The sequence below is a fragment of the Leptopilina heterotoma genome, unplaced genomic scaffold (assembly GCF_015476425.1).
Source record: "Leptopilina heterotoma isolate Lh14 unplaced genomic scaffold, ASM1547642v1 Lhet_350, whole genome shotgun sequence".
NCBI classification, from domain to species: domain Eukaryota; kingdom Metazoa; phylum Arthropoda; class Insecta; order Hymenoptera; family Figitidae; genus Leptopilina; species Leptopilina heterotoma.
This window is the reverse complement of record NW_025111032.1, coordinates 644474-663217: the sequence shown is the minus strand read 5'-3', so window position 1 is coordinate 663217 and position 18744 is coordinate 644474. Positions and strand designations below refer to the sequence as shown.

Below are 18744 nucleotides of genomic sequence, written 5' to 3'. Positions count from 1 at the left end.
GAAAATCTAAAAAAAAATATTCTCCAAATTTCTTTTTTTTTATTAATCAATTATGTAATAATATTGTTTGCAAAAAAATTTAGTAATGTTTGTTTTTAGAGATACAGACACAAACGTGCAAGTGGAACAAAGCTTTTGTGAAATGAAAAGCGAGCTGACGATGGTTGACGGGTGAAGAATGCATAAAAAATTTTTTTTTCGAAATATTGTATAAAAATAAAAATATATATAAACATTATGTAAAATTGAATATTTGTTCACAATGAAAAAATTCCTTTTGAAAAAATAATTCAATTAAAAATTTTGTTTACTTAATTGGAAGAAAAAATTTCAGCATCATTCAATATTTTGTTTTATTTTTATAACAGTGCGTGGTGAAAATTTAAGGGTGAAAAAAATTTCAATTATTTCGTTAGTCGAGTAATTACAGAGTTTTTTTTAAAATAAAAATATTTGTTGATTAGATAAAAATTTGTTTATCAATATATAAATAATTCTATTAAAAAATAAAATAATTTTTTTTCTCTTTGAACTTTTTTATGTTTTTAATTTTATATTTTGTTTGCTTTTGATATTTTAGTTTTTTAATTTTTTAAAAGTATAAACGAGGTATGATTATAAAAATTTTATTAAAAAATTAAAATTGTTTTCGACTATTTCTGAAATTATTTTGTAATAACTATTTTTAGTAATAATAATTAACAAGCAAAAAATGATTTTTGTTTATAATTTTCACTTCGGAGATGGAAGAAGTGTGAATTAAATTTGAGGTGGTATAGTAGAAGTGCCTCGAATTTGCATCTAAATTATTCACGGGTTAAAAGGGTTTTGTGTCCATGCATTGTTAATTCCTTAGGGATGGTATGTCAAGACTTAAAATAAAAAAAAAATTGTCAAGAAAAAATTCAAAACACACTGACACAAAAAATTGCCGAATAAAATAAAAAATTTCAGTGGCAATTTAATTTATATTTTTTAAGATGCTGGAAATTTTTTTTTCAATATTTAAAAATATTAAATCAAAGGAAAGTTAAATATTTGTGTTTTTTTCTACATCGATAAATTCTAAATTTTCAAAAAAATTATTAATGAACTTATTCGTGCGAACATGCTAAAAAATAAATACAGCAATATTTTTTTTTGTGACTTTTTCAACGATCAAAAATATTTTTTTTAACTTGCAAAAGCGATATTTACATAAAAAAGCCCTCTCTACATTGCTCTGATGTGTTTATCTATTTAATACAAAAACGGAAAATTATTTTGTACAAAAGTAAAAACGAAAAAAAGAGAAAATTTGAATTTTTTTTCATTTTTAGTGAAAAAACTGAAAATTTTAGATTAAAATTTTTATTTTTTAATTCTAAAAATAAACATAAAAATGTTGTCTGAATAAATTTTAAAAATGTAAAATTCAACAAACAAATTATTGTAACATAAAATTTAATTGATAAATTTTAAATTTATAAAATTCGGTGCAATAAATTATAGCATAAAATTTATTACATAAATTTCAATATCAATTTTAGTAAATAAATTTGAATATTAAATTTTAGAAAATAAATTTCAATGAATTTCAATATAAAATTTTAGAAAAAAATTTTAAAATAAAATTTAGACAATAAATTTTATATTAAAATTTAATGAAGTAAATTTTACATTAAAATTTTAAATTTTAATATCAAATTTTAGAAAATAAATTTCAATATAAAATTTGAGAAACAAATTTCAAAATAAAATTTAAACAATAAATTTCATATTAAAATTTAATTAAGTAAAATTTACATTAAAATTTCAATACATTTGAATATCAAATTTTAGAAAATAAATTTTTATATTAAAACTTAGAAAATAAATTTCAATATAAAATTTGAGAAATAAATTTTATTATTAAAATTCAAATAAATTATATATAAAATTTAGTAAAATTTTAAAGTAAAATTTTGGCAGTAAATTTCATATAAAATTTTAATTCATTGTAAATTTTTAATATAAATTTTAGAAAATAAATTTTAAATGAAACTTTTAAATAAATTTAAATAAAAAATTTATTTTTTAAGTTTCACATTAAAACTTATTTTAAAATAAATTTGAAAGTAAAATTCAGCAAATAAATTTTAATACAGAATTTAGTAAACAAATTTCAATATAAAATTATAAGAAAAAATTGTTAATAAAATGTTTAAAGCAAATCTCATTATAAAGAAAAAATACAAAAATATTTAAATAAATTGTTAATATAAAACTTCTAAAAAATGAAAAGTTAAAAATTTTTAATAAAGTTATGTTTTTAGTTTTATTTACTTTCTACATGTTAACAAAATTTTTCGTAAATAGTTTTAGAATTAAAAAAGAAAATTTGCGTTTTTTGAAAATAAAATAAGACGAGAAAAAAAGTGGAAAAAAAATTATTGAAATAAAAAAGTGCACAGCAGACAATGTAAGACTAAAACAGCAACACAGCAGGCCGATAGAACTGGTTTTGTTTTATACTCACAAGGACCATTGTTACTGTCGGGGGCTGCGAAACAGGTAGAGATACAAATAAAATTTTTTAATTTTTTACTCTTTATCAATACAGAAGCGTTTTTTTTTTGTTAAACTCAATTCAATTTAAATATATAATACAAAAAAATCAGACCTTGAAAATTTGTATGTGGAAAAAAATTCTTTTTCTACTGTAAAAATAAGTTTTTTTTTGAGTCAAGAAATTTATTTAAAAAGTTGATTTTCAAATTTCAATTTTTTAATAATTCTTTATTTAAATTTAAATTCATGCTTCGAAATTTTCTACAAATTTTTATTTGAATGTTTTTTTCTCTGAAATTTTCTACAATTTTTTATTTAAATTTAAATCTTTTACAAAGTTTTCTACAATTTTTACAAATTACAAATTTTCCAAATTTTTATTCTTTAAATTTTTTCTAAAAATATTCTACAACTTTTAATTTAAATTTAAATTTCCTATCAAGTTTTCTATAAATTTTTATTTTTTAAGTATTTTTTAAAATTTTTAACAATTTCTATTTAAATTTAAATCTTTTTTAGAAATTATCTAAAAAATTAAGTCTTTTTCTAAATCTACAAATATTTTTAAAATTTAAATTTGTTTTAAAAATATGAAATATGGATTTAAATCTAAATATTTTTTTTAATCTACAAGTAAAATTTTTAGTTTTACATTTTTTCTCACATTTTTTTCAATTTTTTTTTATCAATTTTTAACTTTTTTCAAAATTTTCTACAATTTTTTAAATAAAATAAATTTTAATTTAAATATTTTTTCAAATCCATAATTTTTTACTTTAATTAAAATTTTTTTTCTCAGTTGACTATTTTTTTAAAATTTAAATCTTTTTCAAAAATTTCTTTAATTTTCTATTTATTAACTCAATATGTAGATTTAAATTAAAATTTTTTTTAGAAATTTTCTGCAATTTAACTTTAAATTGAAAATACCATAGTTCAAATTTAAATTTAAATTTAAATTCTTCTATATTTTGTCACAAATTTTGTTCATTCATAAATTTAAAAAAAATGTTTTTAAAAAAATTGTTTTTTAATAGTTTTGTAAATAAATTTTTTAAATCTTTTTCCTTTTTCTTTTGTTTTTAAACACAGACCAATTTTTTTTTTTTTGAGTTTAATTTCCATAAAATTTTCATGTCTGAGTACTTTATTGGAGTTTGGGTAATCAAAGGAGTTTTAGTCGGTTTTTATGGTTCACAATTTTATGTTTTTGAAATTGTATGTAAAATTACAGTGGCTTGTCGTTGCCAAAACAAAAAAGAAAAAGAAAATAAATTTTTTTTTTTAACAGAAACGAGCAGTTATGACAAATTAACGTAACTACGTTATTAAAAAATTTGTACAATTAAACATTTACAATATATAAATTCACACGCACATATACATTTATGGAAGACATTAAAGTTGATAGTGGTTTAAATTGAGATGAAAACAGTAGAGTAAAAAAATAGTAAAAAAAAATAATAAAAAATAGAAAAAATTGAAAAATGAAAATTTACATTTATTTTTGAAAAGAAGGGTATAACTATAAAATCGTTTTTGAAATTTTCAGTTTTTTTATTTTATTTTCTTAAATGGTGTAATTTTTATAATTAAATTCTAACGGAGGGTTAATGAATAAAATCCTTTGAGTTACCTGGTGGTGATTAAAAATTAAGTCTGTCACCAGTAAATCTACTTTACTCATGAAAAAGAAAAAATTCAGGTAGTCCCATAACCGGTATTTTTTTTTGCGAAATTTTTTATAAGAATATTTGCAATTACATAACCGTTTATTAAATTTTTAAACTTTATTTCATGAAAATTATATTTTACACAATACTTTATTAATTTAAAAAAATAAAAGTAAATTTTACCTTAAATTTTAAAGTTTATAAAATTTTCCATAAACAATAATTCGTCCGTCTATATTAAATAAATAAATTAAAAATACCAATATTGGTAAAAAATCATTTTAAATATTTTTAAAATCTTAAAAAAATTTTTTAATAAAGAAAGAATTTCTCTTTTACATTTGTAAAAATTTATAAAAATGAAATTTTGTAAAAATTTCAAAGTAAATTTGTGAAAATTTTTTATTAAAGCTGTCAATTTGTAAACCTTTTTATGGTTTTAAAAATTTTTATTTGTAAAATTAATTTAATTTGTAAAAAAGTATTAAAGTTTGTTAAAATTTTTAATTTCGTAAAAATGTTTAAATTTTTTTAAAATTCAAAACATCTCAAAAGAAAGTTTTAAAACTAAAATAAAAAAATTAAAGAAAAAAATTTTTTTTAAATGTTTAAATTTTTGAAAATTAAAAAAATTCTAAAAGAAAATTTAGAAATTAAAATCGAAAATCTTACAAAATTCTATAATACTTTTGATGTGGTTAAAAATTTTAAAAAAATTTCAGAGTTGTTCTGATTAGTTTGGAAGAAAATTATAAGTAGAGAACAATTTTTTGCTTCTCGTGTTATATAAATTCAATTAATTGCAAAATTGAGAAAATTTTAGAAAACTGTTTAAAACTTACGGCAAAATAATCCTTGGAAACTTAGCTTTAATTTAAGACCAAAAAACTTGAAAAATCTCAAAGTGTTCCTGAGATATTAATAAAAATGTAATTTTTCCTCATTTTAGCATTGCCGGACATTTTTTTTAATAACTCGAAAACTATTTGAGATTTTTTGGTTTTTTTTCTCTTGAATCAAACCTTAGGTTTCACTGATGATTCACTGTAAATTTTAGATCGCTCCTTAAATTTTTCTTCAATTAACCGTTAGTTGAAAAAATATTTCAAAAAATCAAAAATATTTGAAATATTCTCTCCAAATATTCAATGAAATTTTTTTCTTCTTTTTTTGTCATATAATGTCCGGGATTAATTTTTTCTATTTTAGACCGCAAAAATAAGTAAATTAAGAAATAAAAAATATACAAAAAAGTACAAAAGATTTATTTGCTTTTTGGTAAATTACAAAAAAATACGAAAAATACGAAAAATATGAAAAAATTCTAGAAAAAAATAAGAAAAATACCCAAAAATATAAAAATTACTCACAATCAGAAAATAGTAAAAAAAATTATTTCAACATTTTTTTAAACACAAGTTATATAATTGCAAAAGTTTTTAGAAAGTTTCTAATAAAATATTAAGAGCAGCAATTCCTCACCACCATCGTAATATGATTAATTTAATAAAGCTTTGATACGTTAAATTTTAACCTTGTTCTTTAGAATATTATTATTAATGGAAATATTTATCACATACGCATATATAATTATATCAATTGTATAAATAATATAAATATATATATAATTAAATAAGAGAAAAAAGTGAAAACTCACCGGTATTGAAGTCCAAAGCGAATTCCTCAAAGTCATTTCCTTTCGTGATGCTATAAATCAATTTTCGATTCAAAGGCGATTCTGCTTGAATTGACAGTGTTAATGGAGAATGGAGTTCGATACTTTCGAGAACATTGTCGGTATAAAATTGTTTGTCGAAGATTGGCATCGAGCGATCGATTACTTTAACATTAACAGGCACTTCGATTGAGCAAGGCGTTGAACCTGAAAAATTATTTCGTTTCTGTCTGATAAACAAGTATTTTTCGGTTCATTTCAAATATAAATAAAAAATTTTCTTATAAATAAATAAATAAATAAAAAAAGAAATAAATGAAAAAAGAAATAAATAAAAAAATAAATAAAAACAGAAATAAATAAAAAAAAGAAATAAATATATTTAAATATTTTTTTAAAAATGAAAAAGATTTTTTTTTAAATATTTCAAAAAAAGTTCTTCGATCATAAATAATAAGAGAATAAAATTTCCTACCACCGTCATAAGCAGCAATCATCAACTGATATTCCCGATTATGACCCTCCAAATTTTGTTTCAGAGATATTTCTCCAGTTTTTCGACAGACTTTGAATAATTCTCCGTGTCCTTTCTTCAATTCGTAACGAACTTCTCCATTGTCGCCGCTATCCATGTCAACGGCATGCACCTAAATAGAAACATTATTAGAAACCGAAAAATCGAAGCAAAAGTAGTTTTTTATCAAATATGTAAAATTTTTGAATCTTGCACTAGGTTTGATATTTTTGAAAGGAAGAGTATTCTTCTGGAAGTTTTTGGAAATTTTGAATCTTTAGAGTATTGGGAACACTTCTGTGGGGTTCGCGTCAAACTCGATAAATAATTGTCATTGCACCAGGTCTACAAATTCGGATAATTGAAAAATGTAGAAATTTGTCGCATTTAGGCAAATTTTTGGTATTTTTTCTGTTTGTTATAATCAAAAAGTAAGAAAACGTTAAAAAATGAACATTTCTTTATACGAGCACTAGGCTCGATATTTTGAAAAAAAAGAATATTCTCCTGGAAGTTTTTGGAAATTTGGAATCTTTAGAGTATTGGGAACACTTCTGTGGGGTTCGCGTCAAACTCGATAAATAATTGTCATTGCACCAGGTCTACAAATACGGTTAATTAAAGAAAATTTAGAAATTTGTCGTATTTATGCAAATTTTTAGTATTTTATCAGTTTGTTATAATCAAAAAGTGTGAAAACGTTAAAAAATGAACATTTCTTTACACGAGCACTAGGTTCGATATTTTGAAAAAAAAGAATATTCTCCTGGAAGTTTTTGGAAATTTGTCATCTTTAGAGTATTCGGAACACTTCTGTGGGGTTCGCGTCAAACTCACGATTTATTTATCATTGCACCAGGTCTACAAATTCGGTTGAATAAAAAATGTGAAGAAATTTGTCGCATTTAGGTAGAATTTTAATATTTTTTCTGTTTTTTATAAGCAAAAAGGGAGAAAACGTTAAAAAAATTGACATTTCTTAACACGTGCACTAGGTTCAATATTTTGGTAAGGGAAAGTATTCTCCTGGAAGTTTTTGAAAATTTGTCATCTTTAGAGTATTAGGAACACTTTTTTAGGGCTCGCGTCAAACTAGAGAAATATTTGTCATTACACCAGGTCTGGAAATAGTTAATTAACAAAAACTAGTTTTCAGATGCAAGCGGTGGTTTGTACAATTACCATTGTAAATATAAATAGTATTACAAACTAAAATAAGTGACAAAACATTTGAAAAGGAAAAAAAATTAATTTATGCTCTAGGTTCGATATTTATAAAAGAAACACCTTTCTTCTGGAAGTTTTTTTATATTTCTTGTCTTTAGGGTGTAAAGAATACATTTTTAGGGTTCGCGTCAAACTCCAAAAATATTTGTCATTTCACCAGGTCTAGAAATTCTGAAATTGATGAAATTTGTCGTATTTTGAAGATGATTTTATATTTTTACCGTTTGCAATAGTTAAGTGGGTGATAAAAGAATGAAAAAAAGGATTGAAAAAGAAATTGTTCTTTTTGCACTAGGAGCGATATTTTTGAAAGGAAAAGTATTCTCCTGAAAGTTTTTCAAAATTCGTCAATTCAAGAGGACCAGGAACCCTTCTGTGGGGTTCGCGTTAAACACGATAAATAATTGTTATTGCACCAGGTCTAAAACTTCGGTTGATTAAAAAAATGTAGTAATTTGTCGTATTGAGGCAAGGATTTTGTATTTTTGCCGCTTGTTATAATCAAAAAGTGATAAAAATGGTAATTTCTTTACATGTGCACTAGGTTCGATATTTTGGAAAAAAAGAATATTCTTCTGGAAGTTTTTGTGAATTTATCAACTACAAGGTACTAGGAATACTTCTGTAGGGTTCGCGTTGAACTCGCAGCGTATTTGTCCTAGCACTAGCTATAGAAATAATAGATCTTTAAAAAAATGGTATAAATATTCAATATTTAAGCATGGGTCGTGTACTTTCACTGTCTCTTACAATTAGAAAGTGATAAAACATTAAAGAACGGAATTTTTTTTCAAACGCACCAGGTTCGATATTTTTAAAAAGAAAATCATTCTTCTGGAAGTTTTTCAAAATTTGACATCTCTGGGACACTAGGAATACAACTATAGGGTTCGCGTCAAACTGAGCCAATTTTGTCATCACTTATTCTCAATAAAATACTGATAATACTCTTACCTTTGTAATGACGTCTCCCTTTTGTGCATCAACAGAAACAACAGCATAATAAGGAAGATTGACAAACATCGGACAATTATCGTTGATATCGAGAATTGTCACATTAACAATAGCGTGAGCAACTCTGGGTTTTCTTTTATCCATTTGACTTTTTGCTTCAATAATAAGTTCATAATTGTCACGAACTTCTCTGTCAAATCTTTTTCCCGTTGTCTTGATAGCACCCGACGTTGAACCAATCACGAACATATCGGTGGGATTTAGAATACTATAGAGCACATGTTCATGTAAATCACTACCCAAAACATTGACAATTTTGACTGTCGTTATTTTTGTTGTATTCTCAAAAATGACACCCTCATAAATTTCTTTCTCAAAAACAAGACCAGAATTCTCGGATTTTTCAACGATTACATTCACTTGCGTTACACTCGAATATTTTCCATCGGAAACTCTCACGTGTAGAAGATAGCGTTTCTTTAAATTCTCTGGATCGTGAACTGTTATCACACCCGAATGGGAATCGATTTCAAACGATTGTCCATGATTTCCGTCAATGATGTCGTATCTGGAAATTAGAAATTGATTTTTGTTTTGTATTTAATAAAATTGTAAATTTTTAACCAAATAACCTTAAAATACTGTTGAAAATAAATACACTTTTGATAAAAAGACGTTTTAAAATTTTTTCTCAACTCGTGCACTAGGTTCAATATCTTTGTTAAATTAGACATTCTCCTGGAAGTTTTTGTTGATTCCGCATTACTGAATTTCGAAAAAGAGGTTTTTGGGGTTCCCGTCAAACTACGCAGAGTATTTTTATGAGAACAATGATAATAACAGGAAATATCGAAAAAAATGTACTTTTTGTGAAAGAAAAATAGAAATTTTACTGTTTGTTACAAAAAGAAGCCATACTGTATTGTCACACTACGTATAAACAACATTTTATTTTTTTGCACCAGGTTCAATATTTTTAAAAGTATAAATATTCTACAGGAAGTTTTAGTTGATTTCTCATTACTGAGGTGCAAGGAAAAGGTTTTTACGGTTCCCGTCAAACTTCGTTAGAAATTTTAATAAAAATCTTGTAAAAAGTCGACAATACGTTTTAAAATGTTCAATTTTGCAATTGTGAAGATGTAAATTTTATAATTTTTGTCACAAATTGTTTATTTTGCAATACACAAACCTAAAAAGTAAAATTTATTTTTCTGTGCACTAGGTTTAATATTTCTCAAGGTATGAATATTCCACAGGAAGTTTTTGTAGATATTTTATTACTGAGTTCTAAGGAAAAGGTTTTTGGAGTTCCCGTCAAACTTTGTTAGAAATTTTAATAAAAATCTTGTAAAGAGTCGACAATACGTTTTAAAATGTTAAATTTTGCAATTGTAAAGATGTAAATTTTATAATTTTTGCCACAAATTGTTTCTTTTTCAATACACAAACCTAATAAGTAAAATTTAGTTTTCCGTGCACCAGGTTCAATATTTCTCAAGGTATTAATATTCCACAGGAAGTTTTTAGAGATTTCTCATTATTAAGATCCAGGGAAAAGGTTTATAGGGTTCCCGTCAAACTTCGTTGGGAATTTGAATAAAAATCTTGTAAAAAGAAGAAAAAACATCTTAAAAAGTTGAATTTTTCAACCAACAGTATCCATTTTTATGATTTGTTGTCATAAATTGTTTCTATTTTCACTAGTTGGTCGAATAAGTAAAATTTTGCATTCTGTGCACTAGATTCAATATTTCTCAAGATATGAATATTCCACAGGAAGTTTTTGTGGATTTCTTATTCTTGAGGTTTAAGAAAAAGGTCTTTAAGGTTCCCGTCAAACTTCTGTTGAAAATTTTAAGAAAAACCTACTAAATAGGAAATAAAACCTAAGAATCGATTTTAAGATTTGTAAAGAGGGAATTTCATCTTTTGCAGCCACAGATGGTTTTTCTATCATTTCGAAAAACGAATAAGCAAATAAGAGTGATTCATGCACTAGGTATAATATTTTTCAATATACGAATTTTCCACAGGAATTTTTCAGTAATTCCTTATTATTCGGATTCTGGGAAAAGGTTTTTGTGTTTCCCGTCAATCTCCGTTAAGAAAAGTTTGATGAAATCTTTTTAAATTGAAATTAGAAGCTAAAAGTCGAATGTTACAAATCTAAAACGGGAAATTTGGTGTTTTTTGGCATTAGAGAGTTTTAGCACAAGTTCGTAAGTCGAATAAGTAAAATTTCGTTTTTTGTGCACTAGGTTCAATATTTCGCAAGATATGACTTTTCTCCTGGAATTTATTTTTCGAATCTATCTATTACGGTTCAAAGAAAAGTTCTACAGGGTTCCCGTCAAACGGTGTAATTATTTTCGAACATTAAATTTCTTTTTCAATATAAATCGTTATTAGGTCGATAAAAAATAGTGTATCGCTGAAGAAAAGGAAGAATTTTTATAGCTTATGAAAAAATAGTGAATTCCTTACCTTAGAGGAGTTCCTTCAGTGCTGTCGGGATCGTTCGCCCTCACTGTAATAACCGCAACATTCTTGTAAGTCGGCAAAAGAACCGTCGTATTGTACTCATTTTTCAAGAACTTGGGTGGACAATCATTAACATCAGTCACAGTGATAACAACTTTAGCCGTCGTTTCCGATGATAATTTCGGTTTTCCCAAATCCGAGACCTTGACATGAAATGAAAATTCCGGCATTGTTTCATGATCCAATACCATAACTGTCCTAATGGCTCCAGTACTCGAATCGATGTGGAAAAATTTCCTCGGTACATCCTCAACAATATCGTAATTGAGAAGAGCATTAAGTTCCGAGTCGGCGTCTTCCGCTTTAATAACCAATGGCGTACTTCCATTTGTCAAAACTAATGATCCAATGATGGCGCCTTCACTGATTTCGCCAATATAAACAGCCTGCAGGAAATGAGGTGGATTATCGTTCTTGTCCAGAACGTGGACAATAACATTACACATTGCAGTTGCACCGGCCATATTTGTTGCCAAGAGTGTTAAATTGTAGAATTTCGTTTTCTCATAATCGAGAATATTTTTTGTTGTGATAACGCCAGTGCTTGGATTCACAAAGAATGTACTGTCTCGATTTCCACGCATGATTTCAAACATGAGGGATGAGGTACTTCTTGCCTCGACGTGTTTCACGTACGTGCCAATTTGTTGGTTCTCGTAAATCTCGGCAGCGAGTTCCTTCTGCAGGAATCTCGGGGGAGCATTGTCGGCCATTGTTATCATTACATGAACAGGAACTGAATTTGATAGAGCTGGTGTACCGTGATCCGTTGCCTTCACAAGAAGAATGTATTCTGAGGATGTGCTTAAATCTAATTCTCGTGCTACTCGTATTATTCCCAGATTGGAATCGATGCTGAAAACATTGCCAACATTTCCTGATGTTATTGAGTATGTGATACGTGCATTTTTACCACGATCTTTGTCGATGGCGTAAACCTGTCAAAAAGATTGAGAAAAATTAATTTTTTTTTATTTTTGCACTAGGTGCGATATTTTTTTAAGGAAGAGTATTCTCCTGGAAGTTTTTGGGTATTTGCCATCTCTAGGGCATTGGGAACATTTTTTGGGGGTTTGCGTCAAACTTGCAGTTGATTTGTCCTTGCACCAGGTTTACAAGTTCTGGTTATTATAAAAACGTAGAAATTCGTCCTATTTAGATTAAATTTTTATTGTATTACTGTTCCTTACACTCAAAAAGTGATGAAACGTTGAAAAACTAATATTTCTTTACACGTGCACTAGGTTCGATATTTTGAAAAGGAAGAGTATTCTCCTGGAAGTTTTTGTAAACTTGTGATTTTTAGAGTGTTAGGAACACTTCTGTAGGGTTCACGTCAAACTTGCAGATTATTTGTCTTTGCAGCAGGTCTAGAAGTTTTGATGATTTTAAAAACGTAGAAATTAATCCTATTTAGTTAAAATTTTAATATTTTTGATGTTTTTTATAGTGTAAAAGTGATAGAACGTTAGGAAATGGAAATGTCTTTACACTTGCACTAGGTTTGATATTTTGAAAAGGAAGAATATTCTCCTGGAAGTTTTTGTGAATTTGTGATATTTAGAGTGTTAGGAACACTTCTGCAGGGTTCACGTCAAACTTGCAGATTATTTGTCTTTGCACCAGGTCTAGAAGTTCTGATTTTTATAAAAATGTAAAAATTCGTCATATTTAGGCAAAATTTTTGTATTTATACTGTCCTTATATACGAAAAGTGATAAAACGTATAAAAATGGATATTTCTTTACACGTGCACTAGGTTTGATATTTTGAAAAAGAAGAATATTCTCCTGGATGTTTTTGGGAATTTGAAATTTTAAGAGGACCAGAAACACGACTGTAGGGTTCGCGTCAAACACGATAAATATTTGTCATTATACCAGGTCTAAAACTTCAGTTGATTAAAAAAATGTAAATATTCGTCGCATTTATGCAAATTTTTTGTATTTTTTTTGTTTGCTATAATCAAAAAGGGAAAGAACGTTAAAAAATGGACATTTCATTACACTTGCACTAGGTTTGATATTTTGAAAAGAAAGAATATTCTCCTGGAAGTTTTTGTGAATTCTACATCTTTGAATAGCTAGGGACACTTTTAAAGGGTTCGCGTCAAACCAGAAATTTATTTATCATTGCACCAGAACTACAAAGGTTTTTTAATAAAATGTAGAAATTTTGCGTATTTATGCGAATTTTTTGGGTTCTTGCCGATTGTTATAATCAAAAAGTGAGAAAACGGTAAAAAATGAATTTTTCCTTACGCGTGCACTAGGTTCAATATTTTGTAAAGGACAAACTTTCTTCTGGGAGTTTTTGTCAATTTCCTAGCTTTAGGGTATAAGGAACATATTTTAAGGGTTCCCGCCAAACTTTAATACATATACACATTTAATTTACCTATTTCCTTAAAATTTAATAGAACTTTTTAGGTGTAATGGTTATTTTAGAGTCAAAAGGGCTTAAAAACAGTCCGTCAGTGGTAGAAATAACAAAAAAATAATTTCATGCACCAGGTTCGATATTTTCCGAAAAATGAACATTCTTCTGGAAGTTTTTGTCATTTTCTCATCTCTTGGGTGTGAGGAACACTTTTTAAGGGTTCGCGTCAAACATGCATCCATTTTAGATTCAGAATTCAATTATAATAAAAATAATAAAATTCATAATTTACCTGAACCACAGTGCTGCCAACTGCTGAAGTTTCATAAATTTTACCCTGAATAATTTCGCTCGTAAATTCCGGTGCATGATCATTATGATCGTGTACAGTGACAATAACACGGGCGTAATTTCTCTTTGCCGGCGTTCCTTGATCTTTCACCATTACAGTTAAAATGTGTTCTTCAATTGTTTCACGGTCCAATGATTCCTTTAGGGTTATTGTTTCGGTTAATGAATCGACATGAAAGATTTCCAGTGACGCTTGATTTTGAGCTGAATGAAGACTGTAGAAGACCTTTTTATCCTCGTCCTCATCTGTCGCGTGTAATTGTAATACTGTTTCGCCTTTTTCCACATTTTCCGAAATTTCCACACGATAAATACTCTCACTAAATTCAGGTCTATGATCATTGATGTCAATAACGGTGACAAATAATTGCGTGTATGCTTGATGAATACCGTCGGTTACGCTAATTGTTAAATTGTAAAAGTTTTTTGTTTCCCAATCTAATTGCTTTGCCAGAAGGACATTTCCATTGTCTCTGCCAATGAAGAATTCGTCTTTGCTGTCGCCATCTGTTGGGAATTTTTTAAATTTATTTTTCTTACAATTTCGTCTCAGAAAATGTATTTTAATTTTTTGTTTTAATTTTTTTATACGTGTTTTTATTTTTATCTACTTTTTTTATTTCTATTTTTTCTTATTATTTTATTTATTCATTATTTACCTATTATTTATTTTTGTTTATTTTATTTATTTTTTCAGTTTGTTTATTTTGTTATTTTTGTTATTTACTTTTTTTTATTTATTTATTTTATTTATTTTTCGTATTTTAATTTTAGTAAATAAAAATTTCACTCACCAATTATGTCGTACCACAAAGTGTCACCGTCTTTGTCTGTCGCTTGCACCAGTGCAACTAGGAATCCCACTTTATCACTTTCGGTAATTTTAACAGTCTGATTGGTTGTTTTGAAAATTGGCGGGTTTTCCGACTCGGTCGGTAATTCAACGACTTGAACTGATACTCGAGTTTGATGACTTCTTTGTGGTTCCCCGAAATCTGCGGCTCGTATCTTTAAAGACAAATTTTTTTATTTTTTTAAATTTATTGATTTATTTATAATTATTATATCGAAATGATCTAATGTTATATAAAATGTAATATTCAACGCAACATAAATATAAAATGAAGTTAAAAATAAAGAAAAAAATAATTTTTAAAAATTATTAAAAAATATTGTTACAATGAAATAACCTCGGAAATAACGTTATGTTAAAATTGAAATTGGAACTTATATTGAAACTTAAATTGAAATTAAAATTGAAATAAAAGTTAAAATTAAAATCATTGTTAAAATTGAAATTAATGTTAAATTAAAAATTAAAATTGAAATTGAAGTTAAAATTAATGTTAAAATTGAAAAAAAATATTAAAATAAATTTGAGAAGAAATCATTTTATAATATTAACATATCTTAATTTTAAAAGTAATAAAAGATTTAAAAAAATGAATCATATGAATATATAAGAATTTTAAATAAAATGAAAACAAAAATTATGTGTCTAATAAAAAGAGAAAAAAATTATATCTCAAAAATCGTTTAAATAAAATATTTCATACAAGCATTTCGTATTCTTGACCAGCCTCGAAACCACGTTGAGAATAAACCATTCCTGTCGAGGGGTGAATTTTGAATTTTCCTTTTCCCTTTCCACTTTTAATGCTGTACTGAATTCGTCCATTGTCTCCAACATCTTTATCACAGGCAAGCACCTAAATTTGAAAAGAAATTTATTTTTATTTTATTCCTTTCAATGTTCATCATTTTTCTATATTATTAATATTTATTTTTAAAAATTACGAAAAAATATTAAAAATTAAATGTCGATAATAATAATTATATGAATTTAAATAATTATAATATTTATGATAGTAATAATAGTAAAAAAAATAATAATATTATTAATAGTAATTGTAGTAATAGTAATAATAATACTAGTAATAGTTTAATAATAATAATAATAATAATAATAATAATAATAATAATAATAATAGTAATAATATTTTGATTTGTTATAAAATAAAGAAATCAATTGTGACGAAAGAGAGCGAGAAAGAGTGGGAGAGTCTGAACATATTTGGCTTATCTACTGCTTGTCTGACTGGACCTTGAGTTAAACTACTACTTGTCTGAGCAAGACAAACTTTCTCTACTGAGTGTCTGAACAAATTTGAAATGTTTCACTGAAAAATGTATTTCCAGTGCATGTCTGACCGAATTCGCCTTTATCTACTGCCAGCTTGACCTTTTGCATTCCAGAGTAGATAAAAGAGATTTTTGTCAGACGCTCCGCAATTTATTTTTATTGGTCACATATATCAAGGTAAATCGAGCCTAAAATTAACTTTTTTTTTGCCTCATTCAAAAAAAAAATTTATACACAATTTTTTTTTCTTTTTCCTCAAATAATCTTCTTTTTCAATATCAAGAGAAATAATATTTTTCTTTTTACACTTAAAAAAAGAAATTATCCTTCATAAAAATATCTACAATTTTTTATTAAATTATTATTAATATAATTATTGAAATAAAAATTGAATTATCTTTCATATTTCTAAATTTATTGTTTTATTTATATATAAAGTAAATATAATGAATATTAAAATTGGATAAGTTGCAGTGTTTGAAAATTCTTTTCCATAAATATGAATTTTGAAAAAAAATATTTAATAAAATATTAAATAATATTAAGTTGTAATGAATATATTAAATTTCTCATTTTAATAAATTAATAAATGCAATTGAAAAGTGTTTAATAGCAAAAAATTATAAAAGTTGTAATTAAGTAAAAAAACTTGTTATAAATTATATATTTTAATTTTTATATGTAAAATTGAGATAAAAATTTCTATTTTTTATTTTTAATTTAAAACATATTTTTTACTCTTCATTAAAAAATTTTAATTTTTAATTTCACTGAAAATTTTCTGTTCAATTTTGAATTTTCATATTAAACGAAATATTGCCATTGACAAGTTTAATTATATAGTGTAGAAAGTTTAATTAAAATAAATTTAGTAACTCAAGTTTCATTGTTATATTATTATTATTATTATTATTATTATTATTATTATTATTATTATTATTATTTTTATTATTATTATCACTACTTAGTATTAATATTAAAATTTAAATTAAAAATATAAAAAATTATGAATGTTTTCCTTTAAAAACATTATGAATATTTAGTTAAAAAATAATTTTTAACTTTAAATAAAAAATTTTTGTCGAAATTCAATATTTTCCAGCACAATATGTATAAATGATGATAGAAAAAAGAACTCCTAGTAAATAAATTAAATATACAAAATTACCTTTCACTGAAAGAAGAGAATCATTATTTTGAAAATATTAAAAAAAAATATTAAAAATAAAAAAATTTATATAATATCCAAAAATATAATTGTTTTGTTTTTGTTTGTCGTAAAGGCTATTTTTTTGGTCACATAATGCACATTCTAAGCTTTTGCATTCTCAAGATTTCATGCGCCACATTGATTCATGTTATACACGATGCAGTGTTTTTTAAATTTTGTCATAGGCAATAACAATTTAAAAAAAAAAATTATTTTTTTTTAAATTTATATCGACAAAATTTTTTTCTAACCGTTTAATTAATTAGCACATGGGATATGAAAAATATACTGATTTTTGAAACATAAAATAAAAAATGAAGAAAAAGAATGAAAAGAAAAAAATAAAAAGTAATATAGAAGAAAAAAAGTTTTAAATAAAGTAAAAAGAAAATTTAAGTAAAGTGTAAAAGAAAATAGAAAAAAAAATAAAAAGGATGAAATAAAATAAAAAAAGTAAAATTGGATAAAAAAAAGTAAAAGAATAAAGAAAAAAAGAAAGAAAAAATTAGAGACAGAAAATAAAGTAAAAAAAAAAAAAATGATGATGATGAAAGTTAGAAAGGGAACTGAAAGTTGAAATTTCTAGTAATATTAAAACCAGAGGAAGCTCCTTATGAAATAGAGTGTTAAATTATGTTGTGGTTATCCTTGTACATCAATGTACATACTCGCTCGATTCTGTATTGTGGTGAGGAGAGTAATTATTAATGGGGAAAATGGAGCATTCTCAGGCAACATTCAAGTATACATACATACATACATTTATATTATATACATACAACACATAGACGATGAGATGTTGCACTTGTATGCAACTATTTTTCACTAAGTCAGACACAGGCGTAACCAAATTTTCCACACGTCAAAAAAAAAAAAAAAAAAAAAATTTATTAAAATTTTTTTAAAAGTATTTAAATCTACGTATTATATAAATATAATCATGTAAATTATATATTACATATAAATACATTTTTACAATGATTATAATTATTATAATAATATTATCCTGTATAAAGTAAACAAGTAGAAAATCGCATTTTTCGTAAGGCCGAAAGTCGCTTAGTTGCTGAGCGACTGTCGACCTTATGAGAAATACCAATTTACTATCCGCTTTAGTCATTGGACAGAAATTTTATAATTTAATAATATAAAAATTTAATGTAACGTGATTTATTTCAATATTATTTTTAATCGTCATAATTTTTATTATCGTATTCATCGCAATGGTAAAAGAAAAAAAAGTTAAAAATTCATTTTTTAAAAATTTATTCTGGCTACGCCAATGTTGATGACTGAGTTTGTATTGTATGTTTGATAAGAGAAATGGAAAATGAAATGTAGTGAAGACACCTTGCGTGTATATTATATATTAGAATTAACGAGATGTACTCTATATGATAAACGTTATATATTATATAAAAATGATAATGAATACGAGAAAAGTTTTTGTTTGAAAAGTATAATAGTCCACTATTTCGTTTACTTGTAATTTTAAAAAGACACACATATATATATACATAAAAATAATAAATGCAAAAAAAGAAT

General features: G+C 25.1%; 1 protein-coding gene across 3 annotated transcripts in view; it reads right to left on the bottom strand.

The window, feature by feature from the left end:
• Nucleotides 1-18744, bottom strand: part of LOC122505215 (fat-like cadherin-related tumor suppressor homolog) — a 535247-nt gene that overhangs the window by 12357 nt on the left and 504146 nt on the right. For 2 of the 3 annotated variants that reach the window (XM_043616706.1, XM_043616703.1), the window contains exons 8-15: nt 15403-15555; nt 14641-14854; nt 13788-14353; nt 11060-12054; nt 8573-9140; nt 6353-6524; nt 5860-6084; nt 2498-2521 (exon numbers count right to left, since the gene is read on the bottom strand). In XM_043616706.1, the coding sequence (XP_043472641.1) occupies nt 2498-2521; nt 5860-6084; nt 6353-6524; nt 8573-9140; nt 11060-12054; nt 13788-14353; nt 14641-14854; nt 15403-15555 (2917 nt within the window). The remainder of the gene's footprint in view (nt 1-2497; nt 2522-5859; nt 6085-6352; nt 6525-8572; nt 9141-11059; nt 12055-13787; nt 14354-14640; nt 14855-15402; nt 15556-18744) is intronic. The other variant, XM_043616704.1, reaches the window with a different exon arrangement.